Source organism: Oryzias latipes, chromosome 11 (genome assembly GCF_002234675.1).
Source record: "Oryzias latipes chromosome 11, ASM223467v1".
NCBI classification, from domain to species: domain Eukaryota; kingdom Metazoa; phylum Chordata; class Actinopteri; order Beloniformes; family Adrianichthyidae; genus Oryzias; species Oryzias latipes.
Window position 1 is genome coordinate 17,341,804 of NC_019869.2, and position 10,854 is coordinate 17,352,657.

Here is a 10,854-nt window from a genome sequence, read left to right on the forward strand (position 1 = left end):
AGTGCAGAAGAGATGATGAACAATGATGGGCAAGAACTTCTATAAAAACTAACATGTTGATCAAACATAGCAAAATAAATAAAAGTGAGAAAAACTGAAAGCTGAAGATTTACAAAAAGAAAAAAACTAGATAAAACTACTCAGCATAGGCTAAAAAAGAAAACAAAAATGTTATTATTCTAAAAGTTTTAGACATACAATTAAAGTGCTTTTATATAAAAGTCAAATATGGAAATAGAGTTCAGTTATTAAACTCGAAAAGCTTTCTTGAATAAAGATTCGCCCAAACCAAACAAATAAAAGGTGCCTGTGGCATATTTATTAATGCTCTGTAACGTTGTAGGTTTTTTCTTTTAAGGAATTAAAAAAAAAGTTGAAGAAAAGCAGCCTGATAGCTGCGATTCTTTCTCCAGGTAAGTTACTGCATAAATACCACAAATATAAGACCATAAAGATCCTCTGTCATTTGGCTTCTCAGATATTTTATGTCTGCACCACCTAAGAATCATATTTAGACTAACAGGTGTTTGCAGAATAAATTGAGTAGAGGTTAATTTACTGCAGGTAAAAGAAAAAAAACAACAATTATGGTAAATTACCTCATGGATAGATAGATAGATAACATGGTTTACAGTTTTTAAACCGATATTTCAAACCTTCTTTATGACCACACCGTGCAGCAATATTTAAAATCTGTGAGGCATTTAAAAACACTCAGAATTTTGACAATCCTATCAATGTGGAAAGCGGGAAATGCTTCGGGTACGTTTGAACTAATTATTTTACCATTGTTTTCAATATTTCATCCTAAACTCAATATGTTAACTAATCTGTTTTATTTGAAATACTTATACAGGGTTACTTTGCGTTAAGTACAGTGTACCTAAGTTCTCCGAGAAGATATCCGAGAATTCCGCGGTAACTGGAACGCAGCATCACTCTGGAGACAGGATACAGAGCTAAAAAGCAGGCATAACTTCAGTCAGCTTTCACCAAAAAACGCAGACTGTGTTGTAGTTTGTTTGTAAGCCTTGACGGGGGAACCAGTCTTATTATTGGGGCGCATTTAACGCCATAGTTCAAAACAAACTGGGGTTAAAAAAAACGAAAGGGCAGCGAGTTGATTGTGTTAGCTAGCATGCTGCTTCTTCGTCGTATCACTGTTCCTTATTGATTAACTGTCACCTCGTCATGTCCGAGTTAATATGCCGGAAATCAGAAACTTTGAAAGGGGATGATGAAGTGGAAAAAGAACCAGAAAAGGAGCCAGAGATGCCAACTAAAGGTAAGCTGTGCTAGTTTAGCTGTTTGCTAACAGATGTTTGTTATCTTCCGGTGTTGAACTGTTAACTTCTGTGGTCCAGCTTTGAGTTAAGTTAAGATCATTGTGTTGCCGGTGTGACACTTGCAGATTTGGATGAGAAGAAGGAGAAGGAGGTGAAAAAGTCCAGCATGGAAGCAAATGAAGGTGAAGAGAAAGATGCTCAACATGAGCAGGAAAACTCAAGAAGAAGATCCCGACAAAGCTCCTCGGCATGTAAGTGTTCAAGTGTTTTATTTGATTACCAAAATAAAAGACTAAAACACCCCAAAATAAGAAAAAGCAACAATAATTTTGGAGAGAAGATGTACATTTAACAGCACATTATAAAATGACATGACTGTAATACCATTTATAAAAGTAGTTTATTTTTTAAACTTACTGTTAATTACTTTTTGTACAATAAAATTTGATATTTACGAGAGAAAACCTGGAAATTTGGGATGTTTTAATATAGTAGAATGAGGGCTAAACTATATATTAAAATTATTAAATCATATGAGCCAAAAACCCCATTTATTTTTGCTATGGTTTCCCCACTCTTGCTTAAATGATTACCATCAGAAATACACACTTCAGAACATAATTCAGATTTATTTTACCACAGCATACATTCAGTTTAAGTTCCCGTAAGTGAAATTTTATTTCATATTTGCCAGATGGAGTTATAGGTTGAGCGTACTGACAATTGTTTCTTAAAAGCATTCCTGCACCTAGTTATTTAGTAATGTCAAGATTGCAATGTTTAAGAGTTTAAAAACCACATGCAAAATTGTTGTCCTTCATACACTGATATGCCTTTAATTTCTTCTAGTTTTTTGTTGGGATTATGCACTGTAAATGATAACATTTGCAAAGTATTTCCAGTTTAACATTACGGAACATTGTTTTTACAGCACTTTTATTTCTACTTGAGTATATTTGTTTTTTTTTTTTTTTGTAGGAAAACTTTAAAAAGAGGGTCAAATGGACTTTTCTTCTATTGACGACAAGTTGTAAAAACAAAGTTTGTTTTCCCCCTCTGCAGATTTTGTGCAGTGTCTGGTTCGGGTTGTCTTTGGATGCCTGGCAGCTGTTGCCTGTGGAATACTTTACGCTGCATATCTATCTGCCTGTCATGACAGGAAGTTCTGGTTTTCAGCTAAACAGGTGGGTAACTATTTGCATCGGTCATCCACCCTCACGCCACATATTACTCTCCTAAATATGACTTTGTGTTTGCATCAGGAGCTGGAGCGGGAAATTTCTTTCCAGGGAGGCAGTGGGCTTTATTATTACTTCTACAAGCACATGCTGTCTGCACCATCCTTTGAAAGAGGTCCATCTATACTCACTCAAAGCTTTTTTTTTTTTTTTGAAAGAGATGACTCTTTATCAGTTCAGTCATGGAGAATTTTTGCTGTTTTCAGGTTTTTATGAACTGATGATGGATAACAGGACCATTTCGGGGCAGACAATCAATGCTGTGGAGCGTCTTTCGCTTTATCCAGAGGTCATCACAAGCTTCATTTACAGATATACTAACAGTCAGGTAGGGGGCTCCTTTTCCCTAGGGCACATATCTACAGATACCCTAAATTATTTTCTTGTAAGCTTTTAGAGTGCTCTAAAGTAAAGAACTTTTGGTTTTGCTGACCTTTATTGTTTTAGAAATTGTAAGTTGCATTATGCTCATTAAAACAAATAGAAAAAAAACTTTATTTTAAATAAATTAAAACTAGCCCTTTAAGGGCTACTAAAATCAGCATACTTTCAGTTAAAAAGTTTGTTCAAATTCATCAGTTCAGCAGACGCTTAACTGCTATTTAAGGTAATTATTATTTTCATTGTATTCAAACTTAAGGGAAAAATGCTAGTTTAAGTGGTTTTCCTGGCAGCATCTTATTTATTAATATATATTTTTATGCACTAAAAACTGTTGTGCTTCTCTTTTACAAATATTTTAGGTTTTATAAAAGTCTTGAGCATTTTTTAGACATCAAATTTTAATTATGAATAACATCACATACTTTTATTGTAAGTCCTATTTAGCACTTATTCAAATGTTTTTAGCTTGCATTGTTTACCATGTTTTTTTTACTCTAAAATTAGGATTCAATTACAAAATAATTTAGCTTCTGCCATTTACCTTTCTAAGTACTAAGCAAGAGAACTGGTGTTAAATAATCTGTCTTATGTAGGAAAACTGTTTATTGAAGTATTAGGATGATTTTAAACCCTACGTTTTTGGCTCCAGCTGGCCGTCAGGTCAGATCTGGTAAGCACATAAATCTGTTTAAAGGAACGACTGATTCTTATTCAGCTACTCTGGTCCAACAGGATTTTGTGGAACCTATCTACTTCTACATAGGAGTGGTGTTTTGCCTCCAGGCTCTGTACGTCACCGCCCTTTTTGTGTGCAGCTGGGTGCTGAGTGGCACCTGGGTGGCTGGCATGTTGGCTGTGTCCTGGTACGTGATCAATAGGTGAGGAGAAATCTCACACTTAGACACAGCTTTTTCTATTGTTTCATCATTTATTTAAAAATTTTAAACCTTTTTGAAATCAGATAATGACAGAATTAATTGGGTGACGGTTTCTGTGTGAGTCCTGTTGGTTCTTTATCTTTATCAGACCAGACACCACCCAGGTGGACCATGCTGTTCCTCTGCGCGAGAACTGGGCCCTGCCTTGCTTCTCCCTTCAGGTTGTGGCTTTGACGGGATTTCTGAGCAACAACATCCGCTCTGCCACAGAGGTCGGTGTCTGATTCTCTTGATCTTCTCTGCTAAGTCTTTGAGAAAACTAATTGAACCGTTCTTCTGTAGATGTTCTGCTATCTTACCATGAGTGCCACCACATTCACCCTCCTGTTGATATGGGAGCCTGGTCACTACATCCTCTTTGTTCAGGGGCTCTGTCTGTTTCTGCTGGACTCTTTTGATGTGATGCCAACAAGAAAGGTAACCCATGATGTCACACGAAGATGGTAGTTTGTTTTCTTAATTATTTCATGTTACTATAGTATTAAAACAGCGTAAGCAAAACTCTGTATGTCTTTAAATCTGTTAAGCCAGATATCTCCATGTAAAACCATCATAATATAAATCCATCTCAAAGCCTCCACTGGCAGTATCCAGATGAAATTCATGGGAAGTAGTAAATTGAGTGATGTCCTGTAATGTTGACCAATCCAATGCTATTGCACCTCAAAAGTCTAGAGAATAAATAGTAGTGTGAGGTTTTTTTTCCATAAATCTTCTAGTTTTTGTGCTAATTAAATCAAATCAAATCAAAATTTATTTATATATCACTTTTACAACTACCCAAAGGGCTTTACATAAAAACATAATCATTTTTTAAAAACATAAGAGCCAGACCTGGGAGATCCCATTGTAGTCACCGATGTGGAGGATCCCTCTGAGAACAACACAAATGTCACTGCAAGCATTGTGATGCTCTTTTAGGAGCGTTCCGGACGTTGGCGTCCTCTGTACACACCTGTTCAGATCAATGTTTCTGAATATATATATATATATGTGAGGTATTTCACATTTCAGGAGGATCTGCAGGCTCGGCAGCTTTCTTTTAGCTCGCTTTATGTTTTACATAAGTAAGCATTTTTTTTCTCTAAATTGTCTGAAATTACATTGGAAAACTAATCGTTGTTAAAATATAAGTGCATTAACCTTACCTTTACCTTTTGGTTTGGACAGATGGACGACATTCATAAAGTGTACCTCAGCTCGCTGTTCCTGGCCTACTTGTTCCAGTTTGAAAACACTAGCTTGATCAGCTCGCCGCTGCTCAGCCTTCAGATTGGTTCATTGCTCGCGAGGCACTTCCAGGTAGTTATTTTCTGCCCTTTAAGTCTGATTTCTTTCAAAAGAATCAAACTTTGCCATTCCAATTATATCTTTTATCACTGCAACACCACTGACATTTGCATTCTCTGTTCCAGCAAAAGATGAAGATTGGTCCTCTGGTGGCAAGAGTGATGAAGCTTTTCTTGCATTTCCACCTGGTCTTCTCCACCAGCATCACTTATATTTATTTAGTCAAGGTAGACTTCCATGAATAGGTGGTTAAGAAAGTGTTAATAATCATAGAAATATTTGCCTTTCAAAATGGCACTTTGGTAATAATGTCAGAGTATAGAACATATCAGCATTGCTTATCTGATTTGAGCAAACTCATCAAACGTTGACGATACTGTTGATATTGGTAGGGTCTCGGCAGGATGACTGATTTTCTCTACATTAGGAAAAAATCAACATAAAATAGGAACTGTGTACATTTTTTTCTTTTTATGCCAGTAAATTTCAGACATGGTGAAATGTCAACAATAACCGCTCACTTGTTTGACAAAGACACGGTAATCTGTGTACCACAAATCTAACCAATACAGTTAAGGATTAAGAATGTCTTTTCTTTTCAGAAGCTCATACCTGTAAGTGATAATGATTTCATTCTGAAGTTCCTTGAAGTCAAGTTTGGGCTCAACAGGACGACGTGAGTGGGATGTTTCCCTGTACAATAGATGCTGAATCCTCTGTTTTAACTGAAACTTGTTCTCTATTTTTTGTGTTAGTGACTTTGTCACCAACTACCTTCTGTGCCAAAAGAGCCTTCAAGCGCCCAGTCAGGATTTGTTTCTTCGACTGACTCAGGCTTCAGTTCTTCCCTTTTATCTCCTGGTGCTCGCCGTCTGCCTCCTCTCCACCCTGCAGACCATTTATAGAAGACTCAGGTGAGAAGGCTTAAAGCTATGGACACACCGGGCAGGTGATGTGCGCATATGGCCCAGAGGCTGGGTGTGAAATGTGGAAGCGGTGCTAATCTCTTGAATTTTGCTCCAGGTGGGGTCTTTAACACCTCTATTCTGATATATGAAAGACTTGGTGTCATATAAGTCCAGCTTGGAATTTAATCACTTGATGGTTCTAATTCAAAGGAATGCCATCCGTGCATCACTACCAAATCAGAGTCCCTGATTGGTCAAAGTCTGCCCTGGTTATAGTTTTCAATGTGCGTTCAGCGGCCACACATTTTGTACGTAGAGGCCGAAAATGGTTATAGAAACTTGAGGCCTCTTCCCTACAAGAGACTAAAAAAAACAACAAAAACTTGTCTTTAAGAGTATTCATTTGAAAAAATAAATAAATAAAACGTTACTTTTAAAACTGAAAAGTATATTTGTTAATAAGTTAAAGCAAGATAAACACACCCCTGAAGACTTGTATAAAATCCCTTTTCATCAAGTGAAAGTTTTTCTAATAATAATTAATTAAGAAATCACAAAGAATAATAAAGTGCTCTTCTTCTTAGTGGTGAGCCGATGAAGACCAGGCACAGCCTCGAAGATGGAAGGATTGGAGAGCAGCCCGCAGTCATCTATCACGTCTTTCACTCCCTGTTTTTTGGAAGTCTGGCTCTGCTGTTTGATGGGTAATTTCATGAACAGTATCAACTGAAGTCTTTGCTGAGGGTTCACTTGCATGTTCTCATACTTCCCATCTTCTTTTGCATTGCAGGATGAAATATTTATGGACGCCATATGTCTGTATGTTTACAGCATTTGGAGTCTGCTCTCCGCACCTCTTCATGACCGTGTTTAAATGGCTCAAGCTGAAGTCCATGCATCCTGTAGTTCTGGTCCGTGTGTTTCTGCCACTGCTTTAGTTCAGCGTAGAATAGGCATTTTTCATATGTCTGCATTTCTTTGCTGCTCTCTAGGCTTTGATTCTGAGCACAGCTGTTCCCACCATCATTGGCTTCAGTTTGTGGAGAGAGGTGAGGCTCTCTGTTACAGCAGAGCGTGCACACACATGCATTCGCTGTTGCTCTTCCAGCAGGGAGACGTATTCAGATCTAAATGGGAGAAACATCCTTCCTATATTGCAGTATTACCCTCATGTCTTAGCTGATTTGGGGGAGCTGCATGAGATCCACGACCCAGACATGCTGGAGCTGATGACCTGGATCAGGTCAGCTGTCAGTGTGCATCTCGACTGTTTTGTCTTAGTCTTATTATCAAACTTATTTTCTTCATGTCTTTTAGGTTGCACACTCCAGCAGCAGCTGTGTTTGCTGGCAGCCCTCAGCTTTTAGGAACAATAAAGTTGTGTTCTGGGTCAGCTGTAACTAGTTTACCTCTTTACACAGACTTCAACCTGCTGAAGAGGACTGAAGATGTGAGTGGGAGGCAACGTTCTTTCTAAAAACAATAGTAAAAATGCACAGAATTTCATCTGACTTGTATGTTTGACTCTTAAACACATTTTTGAACTAATTGAAAAACTTTAGCTTTATTTATACTTGAAAATCTGAAATTGTATTTCCAGATTACTAAAAAGACAGTCTAAAGATACAGTTTAGAAGTTGGTTATTTCACTTTTGGTAGTGATGATTTTAGGTCACCTCGTTCAGATTTTATCGTTTTCAATCTGGTTTTGACAGATTAAGGAAAAAAAAGGACACTCGGCAATTCTTAAGGCACCCCACCCACCCCAAAATCATCACTTGATCAACCATGATGAGCGAAAACACACGTCTAAACAAACTCATCATATTTTCTTTCCTTTGACCTTTAAAGAGAGAAAAGTAATCACATTTCAGAGAACAGTTTTTAACAAAATCCTTTAGAAAGAGCTTTTGAACATTTAAATAAGTTTAATTAATTTTTTGATTGTTGGTTTGTTGATAAAGATCAATCCCATTTTTGTAATATTTTTGTGCACAACCTCTCAAAAGCTTTCAGTCACACTGTTTTAAATTCTACTCTTAAATAATTTAAGTGTTTAGTCAATTTAGACTAAACATATGTAAACATTTAAAGCCTATCCCATTGAATTAGTGTTGCCACAATTTTGACTTAATCGGCTTTATTTATACAAAAACGGTGCAGCAAATGGATCAGTTGTGTATTATGGTTTTGATTTCTATTGTTAACAGAGTTTCCAGGTGTACGCAATGAGATCTGCCGAGGATGTGTATAAACTTCTGACTGCTCAGAAAACAAACTATGTGATCATTGAGGAGTCCATCTGTGCAGAGTTCACGCGCAACAAGGGCTGCAGAGTCAAGGACCTGCTGGATATCGCTAATGGACATGTAGGTTACAACATGATACATAAATGCTGTATGTGTGCAGTTTTAGTTTGACCAAATATTAAAAACTGTTAAGAAAAAATGCCAAGCAGACTTGCAGACAGTTTCTACCAAAGTTTTCCTCACAGTATGAATGTTTTGATCCTGTTCAGGTCATCTTTGACCAAGAGGAGATGTATTCTGTTTCTAAGCACGGACGATTCTGCCACGAGATCAAGATGAACTACTCGCCCTACACAAACTACTTCACTCGGGTTTTCTGGAACCATTCGTACCATGTCTACAAAGTGAACTATGTCATCTCGTTCCAGTACTAACAGCAGCTCCTTCAGCTCTTCTGTGTACAAGCCCTGCCGTCTGATGGCTGACGCACGTCCTGAAGCTGCTCTTTCCAACCAGCAGGGTGCAGCAATCTTTCATTAACGTTCATAAACGGAAGGTTTGAAAACCAAAATCGTAGTACTGTAGTTTGATAAACACATTTTATGCAGAGGGGTACCTGTGTTTATGGGTACTCTTCCTTTTAAGGTCAAAAACTCGGTAGATATTTGTAGCTGCTTTGTTAAACAACAGTTTTGGTCAAGAGAATGTTTGTTTTGTTTTTTTAATAATCCAAAGGCCTCCGCTGAGCTTTCATTTGGTGGCAAATTTCCTGACACCTCATAGCAACCGGGCTAGGGTAAAATGCACATTTGACTCACCCATGTCCTTTGCTGGAAGGACAGAATCTGCTATTCCTTCTGACTAGAGCTTTGATGCATCCCACTGCCTACACTGAACTAAAAGGGTGTTGGGCGATAAAGACAAATGATTAGCCAAAACAAAAGAAACTGCTGTTTAGCTTCTTCTCCAGTTATTACTGCTTATAGTGCTAAGCCTCACAATAAGTGTAACATCTACTGGGAGAAAATGTGACTTGATGTATGCTAATATTAATTTTAATAAATTGATTTGAATATATTAGTTTAGAAAAAAAGCTGCATCCAAACGCCAAGAAGTTCTTAGGAGCTGTTTTGTGGGATATATTTGGATTTTTATGCTCAGTTGATATGAAGCTACAACAAAAAGAGAACACATCTCTGAAACTATAACTTTTTTCTGTGAGGCCTTAAAAAAAAAAAAGCCAATGGAGGCCTGAAGTGGACCTAAAGGTCTGCTAGTTCCCATGCTTCTATTGTGCATGCTCCTAATTTTCAAAGGTATTCCCAGATTGGTTCCAATATTTCATTTTAATCTGTTATTTAGTCAAATCAGCTGTTTATAAAATTTAAAGCCACCCCCATCAGCTTCTTGTGTGCCTTTTTGTTAGTTTTACCGCAATGGCTGGTTTTGATGTGTTGCCTTTTGGCATATTTTATCACACCATCGCTAAGATTATTTACATTTTAATTTCTCAGGTTTAGTTTGGGTGCAATAAAAGTATTCACTTTAGAGAACCAAATTTTACAAGTACCGTACATGTAGAAAAAAAAATAAAGACTTGTCTTTCGTAAATATACTTTTAAGGGTGATGAAAGTTTTACTCATTTTTGTCTTCTGTCTTGATACCAGATGTGTTGCTCATGCAGTGCATGTAATGCATTCTTTCAAATGTTTTTCCTTCCTCTGAAAAACGTCTGGACTGTCCTTTTTAAATGAGTTGCCAAAAAAGGGTATTCATAAGTAGAGTTCTTCAATGCTAAAGCAATGTTAAGAACAGTTGATTTTTTATTTTTTTGTCAGCAAGTGGATCCCAACTCTAACAGTAATGGTTTCTGCAGCCTTTGTCCATCTACTGTTGCTGCTGCTGCTCTTTGTTTGTGGATGCCTTATGTTTAATGGTTGCTGGTCATGTGACTTTATGCATTTCTTTTTCTTGTAAAGATGGTTTCCTGTGTGCATTTCTTTTGTCTTCACTATTTGATGGCACAGCATCTGGTGTTGTCATGTGAATTTACAGCTCTTCCTCTGAGACAATGTGTTGCCTTTTTTTTTTTCTTCTTTTCTCACATAGAAATGCATAAAAAGCTTAAATATAAAACACAATGAGGTTCTTGAAGTTTGTGCCAGAATCTTAATTTTTTTGTTAAAATCATTTTTCCAGTACTGTGATCATTTTGTTTCTCATTTTCCATTACACAAATTCTTCACAAATGTCTTGGCTTAAATAGTGAAAGGCTTCTAAATGTATATAGAAACAGCACTCTTTTTTTTTTTTTTTTTTTTTAAACTATGCTGGTTGTTAGCCAAATATACTATCAAGAAAACATGCAAACCTATTTGTCATTTACTTGATTAAATTATTTGAATTAAAAAAAAAAAAAAAAAAAAAATATATATATATATATATATATATATATATATATATATATATATATATATATATATATATATATATATATATAAAATCATTATTATAAATTATTTGTTTTATTATTTTACAGACATGCCATGATTGTTAAATA

At 36.5% G+C, this 10,854-nt stretch overlaps 1 protein-coding gene across 2 annotated transcripts; it reads left to right on the forward strand.

The window, feature by feature from the left end:
- The first annotated feature begins 659 nt into the window (after positions 1-659).
- On the forward strand, positions 660-10,435 carry dpy19l4 (dpy-19 like 4). Of its 2 annotated transcripts, none has more exons than XM_023959995.1 (19): positions 660-1,285; positions 1,412-1,537; positions 2,349-2,470; positions 2,549-2,639; positions 2,731-2,852; positions 3,641-3,786; positions 3,935-4,058; positions 4,129-4,263; positions 5,017-5,148; positions 5,262-5,363; positions 5,742-5,812; positions 5,892-6,050; positions 6,629-6,748; positions 6,835-6,955; positions 7,037-7,093; positions 7,205-7,287; positions 7,362-7,494; positions 8,255-8,413; positions 8,563-10,435. In XM_023959995.1, exons 1-19 carry the CDS (start codon positions 1,192-1,194, stop codon positions 8,725-8,727), a joined length of 2,262 nt encoding a protein of 753 aa, XP_023815763.1. In that variant the 5' UTR covers positions 660-1,191; the 3' UTR covers positions 8,728-10,435. The 2 variants fall into 2 exon arrangements, with proteins under 2 accessions (XP_023815763.1, XP_023815762.1); XM_023959994.1 differs by having other exon boundaries at positions 661-1,285; positions 5,739-5,812.
- Positions 10,436-10,854: the final 419 nt, after the last annotated feature.

Bases quoted from the DNA above. Each gene is read 5' to 3' on its own strand.
- dpy19l4 (XM_023959994.1), top strand. From the start codon at position 1,192: ATGTCCGAGTTAATATGCCGGAAATCAGAAACTTTGAAAGGGGATGAT. The intron at 3,787-3,934 runs GTGAGGAGAAAT...TATCTTTATCAG, and splicing joins TCCTGGTACGTGATCAATAG to ACCAGACACCACCCAGGTGG. The intron at 5,149-5,261 runs GTAGTTATTTTC...TCTCTGTTCCAG, and splicing joins TGCTCGCGAGGCACTTCCAG to CAAAAGATGAAGATTGGTCC.